The sequence below is a fragment of the Geotrypetes seraphini genome, chromosome 6, assembly GCF_902459505.1.
Source record: "Geotrypetes seraphini chromosome 6, aGeoSer1.1, whole genome shotgun sequence".
Classification (NCBI taxonomy): Eukaryota; Metazoa; Chordata; class Amphibia; order Gymnophiona; family Dermophiidae; genus Geotrypetes; species Geotrypetes seraphini.
The window spans coordinates 6794369-6815461 of NC_047089.1; the positions used below are offsets into that span (position 1 = coordinate 6794369).

The 21093-nt window shown below is 45.3% G+C and overlaps 1 protein-coding gene across 2 annotated transcripts in view; it reads right to left on the reverse strand.

The window, feature by feature from the left end:
* Positions 1 to 20775, reverse strand: part of CLPB (caseinolytic mitochondrial matrix peptidase chaperone subunit B) — a 221791-nt gene extending 201016 nt beyond the window's left edge. The window contains exons 1-2 of one of the 2 annotated variants that reach the window (XM_033947532.1): positions 20413 to 20775; positions 690 to 741 (exon numbers count right to left, since the gene is read on the reverse strand). In XM_033947532.1, coding sequence (XP_033803423.1) covers positions 690 to 741; positions 20413 to 20692 — 332 coding nt within the window. In that variant the 5' untranslated portion in view covers positions 20693 to 20775. Of the gene's footprint in view, positions 1 to 689; positions 742 to 2125; positions 2180 to 20412 lie in introns of those variants that run through there. The other variant, XM_033947533.1, reaches the window with a different exon arrangement.
* Between the last annotated feature and the right edge of the window lie 318 nt (positions 20776 to 21093).

The following is a 21093-nucleotide window of genomic DNA, read 5'->3' on the forward strand; positions in this document are numbered from 1 at the left end:
TAAGACAGTGTCTTATATTCATTTGGGACCCAAAAAAGGCACTAGGTCTTATTTTCGGGGTATGCACATAATCATCTCTCCCTCCCTTTCCTTCACCCCAATTCTTCCTCTTTCCTTTCTCTCCCCTTCCTCCCTCCCATCCCCCTGTGCAGCAGAAGTTTCCCCAGCTTCTATCCTTCCCTCCCTCCCATCCCTAGTGCTGCAGAACCCTTGAGCACCCTCCCACCCCCACTGCGCAGCCAAACCCCTGCTGACCCTCCATCCTTCCCTCCCCGCTGACCACGAGCGAGCCCTACCTTCATCCGAAGCAGCGTCCATCAGGGATTTCACTCTGCTGCATTACTGATGACATCATCAGTAACACGGCAGAGTGAGATCCCTGACGGACAAGGCCAAGCAGCCTGTTTATAGTGCTGCCGGCCCGACGCTGCTTCGGAGAAGATAGGGCTCGCTCGCAGTCGGCGGGGAGGGAAGGATGGAGGGTCAGGAGGGGTTCAGTTGCACGGTGGGGGGGGCGGGTTGAAGAGTTGCTGGCGAATCCTAGGACTAGGGCTTATTTTGGGGGTAGGGCTTATATTAAGACCTACCCCGAAAATGATGCTAGGGCTTATTTTCAGGGTAGGTCTTATTTTCGGAGAAACACGATAGTTATGCCTTCATAATCAAAGTAAACTTTCACCTGCTCTTACCTGCTTACTTCCTGTATATTATTTGTTCTTGCAGCTTCTAACAAAGCTGCTTCTGCCAAAAGAAAAAGAAAAAAAAAAACATGTTAAGCAAATTATCAGAGCAAGAAGAGACACTTGAAAGCACAAATCATAGCACACAGCTATATGCAAAGCAAGTCACATAAAGGGTTAACTCTATGATTACTGTAGGTCTTAAACAGCAACCACAAAGGAGACAGTCACCTCTGTGCAAAAACAGCAAAATCCAAGAGGAACAGAGCGTGCCTGAAATCCGTATCCAAAGTAGTCTAAAACAATCCCACAGACATATGACCAGCTGAGCGGAGGGCGGCCTTTGACTGCAAAAGAAACTTGTCCAGCGGCAGAAAGGGTCACCAGAGATGTGCGGCTGTTCTTCCACTGGCTTGTCAGTGCTTGGTGGGGTCCTGCGGCCTGATGGTGATGTGGACTGGAACTGCAAGTCTGCGAATTCAATGCTGTTGGCCGATGTTGGTGCCGGGCGAGGATTAGCTCTGGGGTTGCTCCACTATAGTTGGTTGGACTTCACCTCATCTGTCTTGCTTGGACTACTTTGGGACTTTTGAGGGTTTTTTAAATTTACTTTCATTTTATTTCCTTTTTCTTATTTGAAATGTACCCTTCCCTCACCATTCTTGAATTTTGTTATATCTCTATTATTAAATAATTGTTTTCTCAGGCTTTAACTAGATTGTGAGCCTTCGGGACAGTTAGGGAAGTTCTAAGTACCTAATTTTATTTTATTGTAACCCATTCTGGGCTCCTGGGGAGGACGAGCTATAAAAATTAACAAATAAATAAATATGACAAATAATAGGTTCAAATCATGGACTCGACACGGACTGTGTTTCGGCTAAGGTACCTGCATCAGGAGTCCCAAATGATAAAACCAAAGCAACAATGAAATCCAAATCTCAAGTAGTGTCAAGCCTTACCTGGATTTGGATTTCATTGTTGCTTTGGTTTTATCATTTGGGACTCCTGATGCAGGTACCTTAGCCGAAACACAGTCCGTGTCGAGTCCATGATTTGAACCTATTATTCGTCATATGTCTGTGACTGTTTTAGACTACTTTGCATACAGATTTAATTGTTATCAATAAAGAAGGGTTTGAAGACCAGGCATGCTCTGCTCCTTCTTGAAGGTATTAAACATGCCTTCAGGGGAGGTGAATGGGCTGCATCACATTTGCCACACAGGAATTGCTACCGTGGCTTTGTACAAAGGACCCTAAGTCCTCATTCGTCACTCCCTTTTCCACATTAGTGTTTTTTTCTATATTGGAAGCTTCTATAGTGCTTTTAATGACTGGGGAATCAATTCAGAGCAGTTTGTATGAGCTTCAGTAAAGGTGTTATAATACATTAACTTTGGTAAAGGTGTTACAACACATAAGTTAAATATATGCATATCTTACCTATATATTCCATCCATGTACAGTCATGTGAAAAAATTAAGGCACCCCATGAAATATTCAGTTCTTATGTTCACATATCGATGTCAAATCTTTTTTTTTTTTTTTAATCCCTGGAAAAGAAAGTAATGTAATTGCAAGTAAACAACAAAAATTTTCCTTGATTTACTCATAAAACAAAAGATATCCATAAAAATGTGTATTCTAACTGAGGAATAAATTAGGACACCCCATAGAAATTAGGGGAAAACACTCTCCAGGGTTTCAAGACTAAGCTGGACAAGTTCCTGCAAAACTGGAACGTACGCAGGTGAGGCTGGACTCACCAGACTGGAACCTATTTCTCCAGCTCTACTCTAAATATGCAAAATCCAATTGCCTACTAGATACCTGCCCCCCCCCCCTCCCCACACTTTCAAAGCTGAACTTTTCAACTGGATCTCACTGTCCATATCCACTGGCCACTTTCCGACGGAACTCGGCCATATCCTTGCATCTCCTATTATTAAAAACCCCAAAGAACCAATCTCTTCGGCCACCAACTACAGACCCATTGCCAATATACTACTCTTCCAAAAACTCATGTAAGGTCTAATTAATCATGACCTCATGAAATACCTAGAGAAGTTCAGCATTCTTCACGACTCCCAGTCTGGCTTTCGTACAAATCATAGCACAGAAACTGTCCTTGCTTCACTGACCGATTACCTCTTCCATTTGTTCTCATTGGGAAAAAACGCCCTGATACTCCATAGAAACATAGAAAATGACGGCAGAAAAGGGCCGCGGCCCATCAAGTCTGCCCACTCTAATGACCCACCCCCCTAACTTCTTCCCCTAAGAGATCCCACATGCCTATCCCATTTTTTCTTAAAATCTGGCACGCTGCAGGCCTCAATTACCTGCAGTGGAAATTCATTCCAATGATCAACCACCCTTTTGGTAAAGAAATACTTCCTGGTGTCGCCATGAAATTTCCCGCCCCTGATTTTCAGCGGATGCCCTCTTGCCATCTTCCACCTCGATACGGCCCGTGATATATTTGAGCGTCTCAATTATGTCTCCCCTCTCTCTACGTTCCTCGAGTATAGCTGCAATTTACTCAGCCTTTCCTCATACGGGAAAAGAGACTTAAACCCTCAACCTCATGTCACTACCCTTTTCTCTTCACTTGAACCAGTATCAGCCCTACTCCTTAGCTGAGATTTGAACCCTCAGCCTCTAGTTACTAACCCAGCACTCAACCCTTGCGCCAACCAGGCTTTCACTCACTTGAACCAGTATCAGCCCTACTCCTTAGCTCCAGTTCGACTTGAGCAGTGCCTTCGACCTAGTTGACCATGACATTTTGCTCAGATGCCTCGATTCCATTGGCATCACTGGACAGGCATTAAACTGGTTCACATGCTTCTTAAAAAACCGTACTTGCCAGGTTCACTGTAACGGGTCCTTCTCCCAATCCTGGTGCAATCCCTGTGGAGTTCCACAGGGTTCCCCCCTATCCCCCTCTCTATTCAACGTCTACATGGGACACGTTATCTGACCTAAAACTGAAATCATATATATACGCAGATGACATCACTATTATCATTCCCATAACCTCGCTGACACAAGAGATGGAACAATTCGCCTCTTCCGTCCTCACCAAGATAGAACAATGGACCACACTATTCAAATTAAAACTGAACCCAGAAAAAAACAAAATTTTCCTGGCAAGTCCTACCTACAAGCTAACAAATACATCTTTGAAATTAAATGGCCTAGACTACCCAATTAACCCTACCATCAAAATCCTTGGAGTCATACTGGACCGTTGCCTTACCTTCGAAGATCATACTAGCGCTCAGGTTAAAAAATGCTTTTGTGGGGGGTCACGTGATGTGTTGAGCCGAGCAAGACGTGCTCTGCTCGAGCTCCGGGGTCCCGGGTCCTCTTCTGTCCCAACGAGTAAAAAATTTCTTGTGATTTCGCTGTGTCCTGGTGGGAGCAGTTCATGGACCGTTTTGCCCAGCCTGTAAGCCCTGTAATGAGCGGCAAAGTGACCCGGGGAGCGAAGGATCGGGAGGCGCGATTGCACCGCGCTGAACTAAAGATGGCGACCGGGACACCAGACGCGGGTCCTGAGCTCCCGCTGTCGGAGGCGCATATCGCTGCTCTTTCCGCTTCGGTGGTGCGGGCTCTGGATGCTAGGTTTGAGCAGCTGTCGGGTCAACTCTCCTCTTTGGAATCCCTGGTCACAGAAACAACGCGCCGGACCGGAGAACTGGAAACCAGGGTGGCGCACGTGGAGGAGGCCCACTCAGCTTCGTCGGCAGATCTGACCTCACTAAAAACGCTAATTGCCCGACAGGCAGACAAAATCGAAGACCTCGAGAACCGCTCGAGACGGGATAATCTTCGTCTAATAGGTCTACCTGAGACAGTGCCTGACTCCCTGCTGCACACTAAATTGGAATCCTGGCTTCGCACAGCCTTACCTCTTCCTGAAGGTATGGGCATCTTGCGGCTGGATCGGGCCCACCGCCTGGGGAGACGCAGTGAAGACCACACCAGAGCACGGGTCACTATTTTCAAAGTCCATAACTCTGCGCATAAAGTGGAATTGATGAAGCAGTACCGTCAAAAGCGCAACCACCTTACCTTTGAAGGAACACAGATTCGTCTTTTCCAGGATTATTCTCCAGCACTGCAGGAGCGAAGGAAGCGGTTTTCTAGAGTCTGCTCCGCTCTCTTTGATCGTCAGCAAAGGTTCCAGCTGCTCTATCCGGCACAATTGCGGATCTGGACTGCTGCAGGATGGAAAAGTTACACATCAGCGGACGATGCTCAGGCATATTTGGATTCTTTGCCTGGGGAGGCTGGACCTTCCTCGGTCCCCTGAACCTTTCCTTTCTGAGCTGGTACTACTGCTACTGAGGTGGTGTCCTGGCGCTGCTTGAGCTGGGACCTTAGATTTTTCCTGGCTGACCGGAGAGCGGGATGCTGAGCGGCTTTCTCCTTTTAGACATGGATTCACAATTGTTCCTTGTTGGCTTGTTGCTTGTTCTATCCTGTGGATCCTTGTTTGAGGGCCAGCTGGATGGTTCTGCATGCCCTTGAAGTCCTGCTTCTGGGGTCCGGGCTTTTGCCCCTCTGGCCTCTGCTGCTGTTGAATTACCGGGGTATTTCCGGATGGCCCACTATAGCTGCATAATCTGAACGCTTGGCGATTAGTCGTGGCCAGGACTTGTGCTGCTTCGGATTGGGTTGCTGCAGACCTCACCCGGCGTGGATCCACCTGTAGAGCTGGGTCCGGTGGTTAAATTCGACACTTTGGCTCTTTGTTCTTTTGAATCGCAGGACTCTCTGGATGAACAATCCTTTCTTATGTCTTGTATGGATGCGGTCTGGTCCTGCGTGTTGGGGGTATGGATGGAAGATGGGTGTTGGGCTGGGGTTACGGTACGAATATCTATATTGGATGTGACTTTTTTGGGAGTGGATGGTGAAAACAGTGCCATTGAAGGAGTATGTGTGTTTCAGTGGGTGCCTGTAGGGGACTCTCAGGGGCTTCTTTCGGCGTACCCTGAGAGACGCAATTCTATTACTGGATGTCTGGTGGCGCTACTTGGGTTGGGTTATGCTTCTGCTTGTTACTTGAGATGTTATGTCCATCATATGCTCATGGTTGGTTCTGGATGGGTACAGTGGGATGGTCAGGTGTGAACTATTCCGGGGATTCTTTATGTGGATTGCGATCTGGGCGGGAGGAATATGGGGATGGAAGGTTTGGGACTGGGGGGACTCGGGGCCCTGTTCACATTTGTGCGTGACTCCTTCTCTCTCCCGCTTTGGAGGTTGGCAGATATAGTCTGCGGAGGGAGGGGGTTGGGAGTTGCTGCACGGGGCCCTTAGACCACTAGTGGGTCATAAGAGGGACGGGGGGGGGATGGTGGTGGGGGGGAGGGATAGTGGGGGGGAGGGTGTGTTGGGCTCTCCTCTTGTTCTTACCTCTTCTTCTTTTCTCTTTCTCTTTTTCCTCCTTCTTTCTTCTTCTTCTTCTTTCGTGTTCTTGAAACCTGGTATTTGGCCTTCTGTTCATTGGTGGAAACTCGGGTCTGGATTGAAGAGCTGGGAGCGGGTCGATGGCTGGGACGGCCTTGCTCTCGGTTTTCTTTCTGGTTTGGTACCGGCTCATTATCCTTCTACATTTTCCCATGAAGCCTCTTAGATGTATTTCCTGGAATATAAATGGTGTCACTTCACCTATTAAACGACAAAAAATTTTACGAGCCTTGAATCGTCAGAAGGCTGATTTAGCCTTCTTGCAAGAGACACATCTGTCAGCAGCAGAGCATGCTAAGCTTCAAACATGGTGGGTCGGTCAGCATTTGGGGGCACCGGCGACTGATCGGAAGGCGGGAGTCCTGATTCTGATTCGGAAGGGGGTACCCTTTGTCATCCAAGAGCAGTGGGTAGACCCGGGGGGTAGGTATATCATTGCTAAGGTGCTTCTTCATCGTCAACCCCTGATTCTTTGTAATGTTTATGCGCCTAACAATTATGAATCTCGATTTTTCTCCTCACTTATTCGTCTTCTTGGCCAACATTCTGATATACCATTACTTGTGGGAGGGGATTTCAATTGTGTTCATGATCCTTTGCTGGATAAGTCGCTCCCGGCTCCTCAGGACCGGATGAAGCCTACGAGGGGTATTTCTTTACTTTGTTCTTCTTTAGATGTTCTTGACGTTTGGCGGACGCTTCATCCAGGTGAGCGTGATTATACTCACATATCTAGGGCCCATGCCTCTTTATCACGGATTGATTATTGGTTGACTTCTAGCTCTCTGTTTTCTCGAATTGAATCGGCTACAATTGGATCCTTTGACGTTTCAGATCATACCATGCTTTTGTTAACCCTACACTTAGATATCTCTTCCCCGGGCTCCTACCGTTGGCGATTTCCGCTTCGATTGTACAAGGACCCGAAGTTTCAGGAGTTCTTACTTCAGAAATGGTCGGACTATCAATTCCATAATATTGAACATCGGAAGGATTCTACTCTCTTCTGGGAGGCAGCGAAGGCAGTGCTCCGCGGTGAGATCTTGGCTTATTCCAGTCATCAACGTCGGGCTCGAGATAGGGAAATTTTGCAATTGGAACGTAGGGTTGGGGACCTCCGTCGGCTATACAGTCAATCTCACACTTCTTCATTGCGTTCTCGACTTTTAGCCACCCAGAGTCAACTTCAGGAGCTGTTGCATGCTAGGGCAGTCAAGTCGCTTGCTTATTATAAGTATCAATTTTTCAGACATGGGAATCAAAGGGGGGCACTCTTGGCTAGGGTGGTCCGTCGATCTACGGGTCGTACTCATATCTTACAGCTCCGCTCGGCAAGGGGGGATATGGTCAGGACGGATGCCGAGATTAATGCAGTGTTTTATGATTATTATAGGAAGCTCTATTCTCAACCATCTGACTTAATGGAGGGCTCTATATATTTGGACGGTATTACCCTTCCGTGTCTATCCGCTCAGGCGGTGGTTAACCTCAATAACCCTATTACGGCTGAGGAGGTGTCCGGTGTCATACAGAAGGGTTCTTTACTGAAGGCCCCTGGACCGGATGGTTTCAGGATGGAATTTTATAAACTCCTACACCCTTCGATAGCATCAGTCTTGGCGGATACTTTCACAGCCGCCATTCATCGGGGTGCTCTCCCGGATTCTCTCACTTCTGCTCAAATAATAGTGCTCTTGAAGCCCCAGAAAGATGCTACCCTTTCTTCCTCTTATCGCCCTATTTCGCTGCTGAATGTGGAGGCTAAATTGTTCGCCAAGGTGTTGGCTAACAGGCTGGCCTGTGTTCTCCCGGATTTGATAGCTTCCCCGCAGGTGGGGTTTGTGCAGGGGCGTACTAGTGTGAAAAATATTAGATCCATATTGGCCTCTTTGGAATTTGTGGAAAGAACCAATATATCTTCCCTTTTGGTCAGCTTTGATGCTGAGAAGGCCTTCGATCGGGTCTCTTGGAATTTTTTATTTGAGGTGTTGACTAGGTATGGCATAACGGGTTTTTTTCAGGATGCGGTTCGGGTACTTTATCATTCCCCTACGGCCTTTGTTTGGGCTAATGGACATTGTTCTTCTTCATTCCCCATATGTCGTGGTACACGTCAGGGCTGTCCTCTTTCCCCATTGCTTTTTGCTCTGTCGTTAGACCCATTGATTCGGGATATTCAGAATAATAAAACTATTTCCGGTATTCGCATTGGTTCCTCGGAATTTAAAATCTCGGCTTTTGCGGATGACCTCCTGGTTCATATCTCGAACCCCGTTATCTCTCTGTCCAATTTGATGGCCACTTTTCAGGAATATGGAGATTATTCAGGGTTTAAGCTTAATCTTGACAAATCTTTAGCGTTGGCCACGTCTTCATCAATACGGGACTCTTGGCCTGGGTCCTTTCCTCTTCAATGGGCTTCCTCTTCGTTTCGGTACTTAGGGATAATACTGACACCGTGTACCTCTGGGTTATATCGGGTTAACATCGACTCCCTGTTAAGTTTTTCGGCTGAGTGTTTTGCTCGGTGGGCTCCATACCCTTTGTCCCTGTCGGGCAGGATTCATTTGTTTAATATGGTTCTTTTTCCTAAATGGCTTTATACTTTGCAGTTACTCCCGTTATGGCTTTTGAAACAGGATATTGCTAAATTACATTCTATGCTTTCTCGATTCTGTTGGGGGGGACGGCGTCCGCGGGTGGCATTGCGTTACCTGTTTGGTGACTGGAAGGGTGGGGGCTTGGGGCTGCCGCATTTTCGGTTATACAATGCTGCTTGTTTGATGCGTTATTTGGGTGAGTGGCTATCGGACCGCCAGGATTTTACTCCGAAACCCTATGAGAAGGAATTTTTTGCCCCTTGGCACATCTTGTCCTTGGTACAGTCCCCTCGCTCTCAATTACCGACGTCACTTCGGGGAAGTTTGTTGTTGCATTCTCTACGTAACGTCTGGTCTTTTGTGCTGGACTCCTGGAAAGGGACTCCCACGATTACTAGATACTTACCTATTCAGGGAAATCTGCAATTTAGCCCCGGCATGGAGAATGCTAGTTTTCGTGAGATGGCGTCCCGGGATTTTACGTTACTTACCCATGTGCTTCAAGTTGATGGTTCCTTAATGTCTTGGGATGCTTTGGTCCGGTCTGGGGTTTTTGCTGTGGGTGACTACTTTGCGTTTCGACAACTTCATCATTATATTCATTCTCTCCCCCGAGCTGCGCTAGCATTTCCTATTGAGGACAAATTTACAACACTTTTAGATCCTTATTTGGAAAATGGATTTACGGTTTCTGGCCTTTATAGAGATTTCAGGCGTTGGTTGGGAACGACTGATCGTACCGTATTACAGGATCATTGGTGTCGAGATCTAGGGATAGCTCAGGACGCTTTGGATCTTTCTTCCTTGATTGCTAGACTACCAGGAGTGTCTGTCAATGCTGATCTTCGGGAGTGTCAGTTTAGGGTTATACATCGAGGCTATTTCACGAAGAGTCAGTTGTATTATTCAGGTTTTACGGATTCTCCTTTGTGCCCCAAATGTCACCAGCAACCTCACTCGTTTATTCATGCCTTTTGGTCTTGTGTGAAAATCAAGCGTTTTTGGAGGCAGGTTCTATCTTATGTGGAGCGTGTTTTGGGATTGGCGCTTCCCTTTTCGGCAGCCGGTCTCCTGCTGGATAAATATGAGGCCTTTTGTTTACCTGATTCGGGGCAGCGGCAGTTTATGAGACGGGTGGGGGTGCTGGGGAAGAAGGTAATTCTATCTGTTTGGATTGGAGCTACTTTGCCCTCTTTTTGGGCTTGGAGGAATCGCTTGCATGCTCTGCTGCTGCTGGAGCGGAAGGATGCGTCTTTCAGCTTACACAGAAAGCGTCTCTTCCTTCGAATCTGGAATTCTTACCTTTTTTCATTATCTCCGAGGGCTCGAAGTGACATTTTGAATTCTTTGTAATTCTTTCTGAGGCCCGGGCATGTTCCATCTTTGAGGAGGCACCAGGTGATCTTTCCTTTTTCTTTCTTCTCTTTTCTTTTCTTATCTCCTTTCCTTCTTCTCTTCCTGGGGGAAGTTACTTCTGTTTTGGCAAGGAGTTCTAGTGTCTGTTTTGGAACAGGGGGGTTTTTGGGGTGGGGGTGGGTTGGGTGGGACTGTGGGATTTGATGACCTATACCTGATTATTTTTTCCTGTTATAATGGTTTATTTGTTTGTGGGTTTGACATAGGTTATTTGATAATAAGATATAAAAATTTTTGAAGGAATGATGTTGTATGTAGAGCTTGAAGAAGTGGAGCCTTCAGAGTTCTGGCCCTGCGTATTGCAAACTCTTATTTGTGTATGGCATGTCTTACTCTGTGGGTAACTGCTGTATATGTTTTTTTTCCTTCAATAAAAAAACTGTTTGAACATAAAAAAATGCTTTTGTACTCTCTGGAAACTTCACACCATTAAACGCTACTTCGACTTCCTCTCCTTTCGACTGCTGGTCCAATCACTAATCTTAAGCATCTTAAACTACTGCAACATTATATACCTGGGATCCTTCAAGAAAACCATCAAACGCCTGAGAATCGTACAGAATGCTGCCGTTCGCCTCTCTACGATCTCAAAAAATCAGATCATGTAAGCCCTTATTACAAGAAACTGCACTGGCTGCCGATGGAGGCAAAGATCATCTTCAAATTTGCTTGCCTCTGCTTCAAAACCTTAACAGGATCTTCCCCAATCTACCTGTCAGAATACTTTGAATTTTCAGGCCCCTCTTGCACACATAATGTCTACATGTTTGCCTTCCCCTCCCTAAAAGGCTGTATCTACAAGAGATTCCTTGATAGATCCCTGGCATTCCAAGCAGGCAAATGGAATAAATGCTTAACCACCCTCATTTCACATTCACCCTCCTACCAAACTCTCAGGAAATCAATCAAAACCTATCTCTTTGACAAATTTCTCTGACTCCCTCCCCACCTTATATCCCTGCCTTGTAATCTCCGATATGCCTCCAGTTACATCTAACTACTCCTGTCATGTTAAGTTAATCGGAATGTCTTGTATGTAACTTCGCTGTCTATGTACAGTCTCTTCCTCTGTTAACCGCTCTGAACTGTTATGGTACTGCGGTATACAAAAATAAAGTTATTATTATTATTTAGAGCACTGGTCTTTGACCTGGGGGCCGCCGCGTGAGCTCGCTGCCGGGCAGGATGGACCACTGGTCTGACACAGCAGCGGCAATTCTTATGTTCTTATCCCCACATATCCTCCCACTTAAAGTGGCTCAAATCACACACAGGTGTATCATATCAGGTGCACAAGTACTGGGCAGACTTATACGGTCTGTGTCTGTATATGGCCATTTGGGAGAGGATGGGCTGGAGAGGGCTTCAATGACTGGGAGGGTTTAGATGGGCTGGAGTAGGTTTTAACGAAGATTTCGGCTGTTGGAACCCAAGCACAGTACCGGGTAGAGCTTTGGATTCTTGCCCAGAAATAGCTAAGAAGAAAAAAATTAAAAAATTAAAATTGAATCAGGTTGGGCAGACTGGATGGACCATTCGGGTCTTTATCTGCCGTCATCTACTATGTTACTATGATTAGAACATCGTTACTCAGCATTTTGAAGGAGGTTTGCCCTAGTTAAACCTCAGACATTTAGTTTGGTGTGCTCATGACTGCTGCGGTGAGAGTGAACACCATGGTGAGATCAAAAGAGCTGTCTGAGGCCTTCAGAAAGAAGATAGTAGCAGCTTAGAAGTCTGGTAAGGGATTTAAAAAGATCTCAAAATAATTTGGATATCTTTTGTTTCATGAGTAAATCAAGGAAAAATTTTTACCTGCAATTACATCACTTTCTTTTCCAGAGATAAATAAAAAAAGATTTCACATTGATATGTGAACATTTCTTAAGAAAGAACTGAATATTTCATGGGGTGTCCTTTTTTTTCACATGACTGTACATATAGGGCTCCTTTTACTAAGCTGTGATAGTGGTTTTAACACGCGCAAAATTGCCCCGCGCACGAGACACTAACACCAGCATTGAGCTGGCGTTAGTTCTAGCCACATAGCACAGATTTAGCGCGCGCTAAAAATGCTATCGCAGCGTAATAAAAGGAGCCCATAGTATTATTATAGTTTCTGTATGTCATATATTCATCTTTCTTTGTATTATTCGTGTTCCTGCTGTTTCCTCCATGTTGCTATTTGCCCTAATTATTTCTTCATTTACCAAAGTGTTCTGTGATGAGTATCATCTTTATTCCTTTCTTGAACTTTTTGATGTTCTTTTCTAGTTTTAATGCCCTTAGAAGAGAGTTCCACCATATTTGGGTCATCACTGGCCTCAGCATGCCACTCCTTTCTGTATTTAGAAATTTGAATATTTTGGCCTACTCCTTTAATTATTTTTTACACTGTTCCTGGTCCGTAAGTGGACATTGCCTCCTATCCCTTGACCTTTTTTTATTTGGAAATGTGAATGGGAAAGTGGTAGAACTTGAGGTCATGAGTTGAGAGGAAGAGACTTTGGAGCAACAACAGGAAATACCTTTTTCACAGAAAGGCTGGCGAATGCCCTCCTGCAGGACATTGTGGCAACAGAAATAGTGGCGGTATTGAAGAATGCATAGGATAAACATGGGAACAGCTGATAAAAGTGTTGTCGTTGTCCACTGTGACTCTACTGCAATCAGTATCACCAAAAATTAAAAGCCCAAACATGTTTCAGAGTGTCACCTACTTCTAGGGCAATTACTAATAAAACGAAAATAGCAAAAATTAAAATACATAGAAATAAAACACCAAAGAAAAAAAAAAAAAAAGAAGAAAACAGGTCTACTTTACAGGCCAAGTCAGTCACATAAATGGATCTTTTATTCATGATTTTCTGAAGCAGGTGATATGCTAAAACGTATCGGGTCTCTAATATTTGGTGATTCTGGTTGCCACAGACTTAGGTTGAACAATGACCACACTCTTGGTCAATCTTATTGATGGATTTTGGCAACCCACCACACTAAAGGATTTCAGGACTTTTATACTGATGTGATTATTTTCATTTGTATATCCTGATTGCGCTATGTTTTACATTTGTATTTTTTGTGATTAAGTATTCCCTTCTTTTGGAGGGGGGGGGGGTTGTTTTGCATCTGCTAGCCAGTGTAGTACTGGAAGGTATTAGAAGGTTAGTGAGGGGCAGAGGTGACTGCATCAGAAAGTGTGATGCAAATATGGAAGTGTTTTGTGGTCGGTGGACAAATTGGAGAACCAAACCAGACCCAAGGCACAGTGCGCAGGCTGGAGATTACAGCAAAGTCACTGTCCAGAAATGAGACTGCAGCAGAAGCACAATAAAAAAAAACTATTAAAGCACTGTCTCAAACAGAGAAGCTCGCCACCAGCTCATCAACGCTCTTTTGTAAGACACCTGTTCTGTGCAAAGGTGCTATTAAGAGGAGACATTTGCAGAATAATAGGCTGCACCACAGAGAGAAGACAAGGGGAAAAAAAGAACATTTTCCTCCTGAAGCTGACAGGATCGTAGAGGAAACAGAATAACCACAGAAGCCATTAACATGGAGTAACGGCACCACCTGCAGACCAATAAGAACATTGCTTCCGTCTTCTGTGGTGCAATGCTTCTCAATCTAGTTCCATCAGGTTTTCAGGATATCCACAATGAATATGTATGAGATAGTTACATATCATGGAGGAGTGCATGCAAATCTCTCTTCATACATATTCATTGTGGATATCCTGAGAACCTGATGGGACTAGGTCTGCCTGAAGGACTGGGTTGAAAAGCACTGCGCTCTCTCTAGTGCCTCTCTGGGATGGCAGCACCAGCAGCAGCCCCAGGATAATCCTACACCCACTTCATCTGAAGTTTGGACCTGTGGTGCTTACGTCTCAAAAGACCTACCGGCGGCATGTGGTCAAGCTTCAGACAAAAAGTGGTGAAGAAAACAGCACAAGTGTTACTGATCAGCTGCTGGCCAAAGGGAGGGAGATCACCAGAGTGAAAGAAGTAATGATGTAGAAGGTGGGTGGATATAGGGAGTTCAAGTGAAGAGCGATCAAACAAAAAATACAGAGGGAAGGAGTGGATCCCATGAGGAATGAAAGAGAAATATCTCTGTAAATGTACAGTAGTTCAATGAGGTGCAGCCTTACAGCAGTAATCCAGAATCCTACTTTTTGAAATTAGAATTTTACACTTTGAACACAAACAACAAAAACTGCTCTAAAGAAATGTAGGAAAAACTCTGAAAAAAAAAAAATAAAGCAAGATAAAGAAAACAAGGAACTCAGTCCTGAAAATCAGTCCACATGAGGAGGAGAGCATATGTAAGAAAGGGAAGTAAAAAGCGTATGGATTAATTTTATTTAATATACAGCCCTTCCTTAGGCAATAACAGAGCGGTTTACAAAATTACAATTAACCACCCCCTCCCCCCTTTTTATGAAGCCACATTAGGCTGTGGTGGTAAAAGCTCCAATGCTCATAGAATTCCTACGAGCGTCGAAGTTAATACTGCCGCAGCTGGCAATAAAAAAGCCTAGCGCGGCTTCATAAAAAATAAAGTAAAGATAGGATTCCTCAAAGGACAAATCTGGTCAGTGGGGGGTTAAATTACCAGAGATTGGGGGACTGACTGCAGAGGTTCTTCAGACCCAATACAACGATGGACCGCAAATCTCAACAACTTGTACTCAAAGTTAGGCGGTATAGTAAATATGACGGATGTTGGGGTTTCAGGGTAGAATCTCTATTCTTCTCTTACTGGAAAGTGAATCTGAGTAGGGCCAAAAGCATACATTTAACTGTAATAAAATTACCAAACAAAATTGTATTATCAGTTTAGGTGCCACGTAAGAACATAATAGCCTTCCTGGGTCAGACCAATGGTCCATCTAGCCAAGTATCTCGTCTTCACGGAGGCCAATCCAAGTCACAAGTACCAGGCAAAAACCCAAATAGTAGCAGCATTCCATGCTACCATCCCATGTCTGTTTATGGATATTTCCTCCAACAATTTGTCCAAACTTTTTTTTAAACCAGCTACATTAATTGCTCTTCCCACATCCTCTGGCAATGCGTTCCAGAGCTTAACTAATTTCCTCCTATTGGTTTTAAAAGTATTTCTCTGTAACTTCATCGAGGGTCCCCTAGTCTGTGTAATTTTTGACGGAGTGAAAAATCGATCCACTCGTACCCGTTCTACTCCACTCAGGATTTTGTAGACTTCAATCCTATCTCCCCTCAGCCATCTCTTTTCCAAGCTGAAGAGCCCTAACCGTTTTAGTCTTTCCTCATACGAGAGACGTTCCATCCCCTTTACCATCTTGGTCGCTCTTCTTTGAACCTTTTCTAGCGCCACTATATCTTTCTTGAGATAAGGAGACCAGAACTGAATGCAATACTCAAGGTGAGGTCACACTATTGAGCAATACAGAGGCATTATAACATTCTTAACAATCCTTTTTCTAATAATTCCTAGTGTCCTGTTTGCCTTCTTGGCTGCCACCGCACACTGGGCGGAAGGCTTTAGCATATTGTCTATGATGACACCCAGATCCTTTTCTTGAGTGCTGGCCCCCAAGGTGTTCCCTAGCATCCGATAACTATGATTTGGATTATTCTTTCCAATGTGCATCTTCCAATTTCCTAAGGTCTTTCTGCAGTTTTTCACAGTCCGCATGCATTTTAACAACTTTGAACAGTTTAGTGTCATCTGCAAATTTAATCACCTCGCTCACAGTTCCAATTTCTAGATCATTTATAAATAAGTTAAATAGCTCCGGTCCCAGCACAGATCCCTGCGGCACACCTTCCTCCAATGAGAAAAATGGTCATTCAACCCTACCCTCTGTTTTCTGTCCAATAGCCAGTTCTTAATCCACAACTGAACATTGCCTCCTATTCTATGACTTTAATTTTCTCAGGAGCCTCTCAGCATGTTTGCAACCTATCCTTAAGAACTGGAGAGGTACCAGAGGACTGGAGATTGGCGAATGTCACACCTATCTTCAAAAAGGGATCGAGGGGTGACCCCGGGAACTACAGGCCGGTGAGCCTGACTTCAATTATAGGGAAGATGGTGGAAGCTATGATCAAGGACAGCATTTGCGAGCACATTGAGAGAAATGGCCTACTGAGAAAAAGCCAGCACGGATTCTGTAAGGGAAGGTCGTGCTTAACGAACCTTCTGTACTTCTTTGAGGGAATAAGCAGTCGGGTGGACAATGGGGAACCCGTCGACATCATTTACCTCGATTTCCAAAAGGCTTTCGACAAGGTTCCACATGAAAGGCTGCTTAGGAAGCTGTGGAACCACGGGGTGGGAGGGGATGTGCATAGATGGATCGAGCACTGGTTGTCGGGTAGACTGCAGAGGGTCGGAGTAAAGGGCCAATTTTCTGACTGGCGGGGAGTCACGAGCGGTGTGCCACAGGGATCGGTGCTGGGGCCGTTACTCTTCAACATATTTATCAATGACCTGGAAAAGGAGGCAAAGTGTGAGGTTATAAAATTTGCAGATGTTACCAAACTGTGCGGCAGAGTTAGCTCCAGGGAGGAGTGTGAGGACCTGCAAAGGGACCTAGACAAGCTGGAAGACTGGGCAAACAAATGGCAAATGCGCTTTAACGTGAAAAAATGTAAGGTCATGCATATAGGGAAAAAGAACCCGTTGTTCAACTACAAAATGGGGGGGGCATTGTTGGGAGAAAGCAGTCTTGAGAGAGACTTGGGTGTGCTGGTGGATGCATCACTGAAGCCATCTGCACAGTGCGCAGCGGCCTCGAAAAAAGCCAACAGGATGCTGGGCATCATAAAGAGGGGCATAACAACCAGGACGCGGGAAGTCATCATGCCATTGTACCGATCGATGGTGCGTCCTCATCTGGAATACTGCGTTCAATATTGGTCGCCATACCTCAAGAAAGACATGGCGGTACTTGAGAGAGTCCAAAGGAGAGCAACGAAACTGGTAAGAGGGCTGGAACACTGCCCATACACCGAGAGGTTGGACAGGCTGGGGCTCTTCTCTCTGGAAAAAAGGAGGCTCAGGGGTGATATGATAGAGACCTTCAAGATCATGAGGGGCATAGAGAGGGTGGATAGGGACAGATTCTTCAAGCTGAAGGGGACAACAGGTACGAGGGGGCATTCGGAGAAACTCAAGGGAGATAGGTTCAAAACAAATGCAAGGAAGTTTTTTTTCACCCAGAGGGTCGTGGACACTTGGAATGCGCTACCGGAGGAAGTGATCAGGCAGAGTACGGTACAGGGATTCAAACAGAGACTGGACAGATTCCTGGGGGATAAAGGGATCGTGGGATACTGAGAAAGTATAGAAACCCAACCAGGTCGTGCATGTGTAAGACCGGAGGGCTAGGACTTCGATGGGAAGATAAGACTCATCAGGAAACCAAGGTGGCATGGGGGCCCCTTCTGATGATTTAGACAGGTCATGACCTGTTTGGGCCGCCGCGGGAGCGGACTGCTGGGCTAGATGGACCTATGGTCTGACCCGGCGGAGGCACTGCTTATGTTCTTATGAGGAACTTTGTCAAATGCCTTCTGTAAATCTAGATACACTACATTAACTGACTTGCCTTTATCCACATGTTTATTCACAACTTCAAAGAAGTCAAGTACATTGGTGAAGCAAGACTTCCCTTGGCTGACTGTCTCATTAAATCATGTTTGTCTACATGTTCCCACACTGTACCTGCAACTCCGACTCCAGGTACCCAAAATTGTTTCCACTATTTTACCTGGCACCAAGGTCAGGCTTATCAGTCTGTAATTTCCCAATCTCCCCTGGAACCCTTTTTAAAAATTGGTGTACCCTCCAATCTTCAGGTACCACAGACGATTTTAATAACAAGTTACAGATCACTAGCAGCAGATCAGCAATTTCATGTTTGAGTTCTGTACCCTGGGATGTATACCATTCGGTCCAGGTGATTTATCACTCTTTAACTTGTCAGTTTGACTTAATAATCTTCCAGGTTCACCGAGATTTCTTGCCAGTGCTTATGTCTCTTCTTATTTTCTTCATTGAAATCCTTTTTCCATTCTTTAAAGGATGTTTTCTTGGCTGTAATAGCCTCTTTCACTTCACCTTTTTACCATGCCGGCTCTCGTTTTCTCTTCTTTCCAGTTTCCACCTTTGTTAATATGTGGAATACATCTGGTCTGTGCTTCCACCATGGTATTTTTGAACAAAATCCACACCTGGTTTGCATTTCTGACCTTTGCCACAGACTCATTTAGCTTCTTTTTATCCATTTTCTTCACTTTATTGTAGTTGCCCTTGCGAAAATTAAATGCCGCCACAGTAGATTTGTTTAGCAATGTCACTCCAGTTAGCTCAAATTTAATCATGTTATGATCACTGTTTCCCAGCGGGCCCAACAATTACCTCCTTTACTATGTCATGCATTCCACTAAGGCCCAAAATCTAAAATAGCTCCCCCTCTTGTCGGTTCCTGGCAAACCTGCTCTAAGAAGCAGTCATTTATGACGTCTAGGAACTCCCTGATACAGCACTTATCCAATCAATGTTGGGGTAGTTCAAATTACTCCTACTAACAACTATGTCCCAAATGGAAACATAGGGAACCTCAAAGACACTGCAAGGCTGCACACCCCACCCATACACACACACAACCCGAGCACTTAGAATTAAAAAAAAAAAAAACAACCCCAAAGAAAAGTAGAGAAAAAGCCTCAGTTCAGCTTCATTTGGCAAAAAACACCACTTTCTAGAAAACACTCAAAGGATGGAAATACTTGGCCAGCACTGTAGCAGCCCTCAGAGGAACCACCCACATAGAAAGGCACGCCAAAATCAAAAAAACAAATTGTGTGACCAAGATCTGTACAATAATATAAAGTCACCAACAACTTCAAGGCAGGAGACAGAGAAACGTAGCTGCACAAATGGTCCGAGTAGTTCACGGTTGACACAGGCATCGAATAGAGTTGCTAGTCCAGGTAGGTTGGTAGTGTACAGTTAATAACACAGTTAGGTCATTGGCTCGAGCTGCATTAGACCGGTTTGTTGCAAAGTGCGAGCTGCGGCACACTAGTGCAACTCCTGAAATTTCAGGCGTGCTGCGAGACGCTGGCTGACTGCCTACAGCAGCGAGAGGCACATCCTGTAGGCAATCAGCCGGCGCCCCCCACTGGTGGCTCAGGGCCTTGGCGCAGGTGTGACATTGACGTGCCAATGCCATGCACGCACGCGACATGATCGCTAGGGTTACCCCGGATGGCTTTGTCCGGGTCTCGAAAAGCAAATGTTCCAAGTTCCAAGTTTATTATAAGATTTGATTAATCGCCTATTCCAGGTTCTAAGCGATGTACAGCTAAAATTACAAAGTTAGGGTAAACATACATAATTAGAACAACTTAATATTAAACATATTAAAATAGCATAAAAATACATAACATGACTAAAAGTATACAACAGGACAATGAACATACATGATCACAAAAAGGTAAAGTTATGGGAAAAAATACAATTCAATATAAAAGAAACAATTAAGGTTAAAAAACATTAGGGAAAGGGGAAGAAATTTAATATAAAATATAGAAAAGATTTAATATAAAATGTAGAAAAAAATCAATTAATCACTAAAAGCATCTTTAAAAAGAAATCCCTTAAGTTTGCTCTTGAATTTGTCTAAAATTCTTTCTTCTCTTAAATGAATTGGCGCAAGGCATTCCAGGCTAGAGGAGCCGTAACTGAAAAAATAGAATGACGTCTTGTACCAATAACTTTTAACGATGGAACAACTAATAAATGTTGATCAGTTGACCGTAACACTCTTGAAGTATTATAGGGGATTAAAAGTTTCTAAATAAAAGCCGGAGTTTTAAAAATTATTGATTTGAAAGTGAGCAAATTTAATTTGTACATTATTCGATAAGTAACCGGCAACCAACGTGCTTTCTCAAGCAAAGGCGTAACGTGATCAAATTTCTTAGCGTTTTCAATAAGTTTAATCGAGGTATTTTGAATAATTTGTAAGCGTTAATGTTGGGCAGGGAGGAAGTGAGAGCGGGGGTGGGGTGGGGGGGGCTGGGGGGTCCGGAGTGTCCGAAGCATCGACGTCTTGGGCGTTCATTGCTCTTTGACGTTTACGTATTGGTTCTAAAATCCTGCCTAAAGCCTGGTTGACCAGGGCAGGCCCCGCCCCCTCCCCAGGCCCCGCCCCCCGGCGCAGATAATCACCCTTGGACGCGCGGCCTTTGCTGGAACAGTGCGCCAGGCCGAGAGCAGCGAGCAGGACGGAGAGCCCGGCCTCGGCCGTCCCGGGGCTCCGCTGCCGCCGCTCCTCCGTCTCCCCCTCACGGGGACGAAGCCCGCTGCGGCGGCGCTGCCGGGGAGGCCCCGGACGCGCCCCCGCGGACGCGCCCTCGTAGCCCGGCCGGAAGGACACGGGCCCCGCGGCGCCGAGGCGGAGCAGGCGGGCCCAGGCGGGCCGCAGCAGCAGCAGCTGAGACGCCGACATGGCCGGCGCCAGCGCACTTCCAAGATGGCGGCCGGAGCCGGTTCGCTTGGACGCTCTGCGCAGGCGCGCGTCCTGCCGACCAAGCGCATCATGGGACGTGTAGTTCTGGGATGTCTTAAGAAGCTGTCCTCCAAAATCAGCTGCCTATCATTTCTCTAATAATTAATTAAAGAAACAGAAACAAGGCATTCTGGGATTTCTTCCAAGAGAAAGGAACCTCTTTTCTCTTACTCCTGATTACATCACTGGCTTGAACCCATCATTCCCACCTTACCTAATCCTACTTAATCTTTAATCAAATTTCATTCACATGGTTTAAAATTAATAAAATCTAAAAAGTTTTGTCAATTCCATGCTATTTTATGGTTAGGGAATTTTTCATTTTTGAAAGTCATATGGCA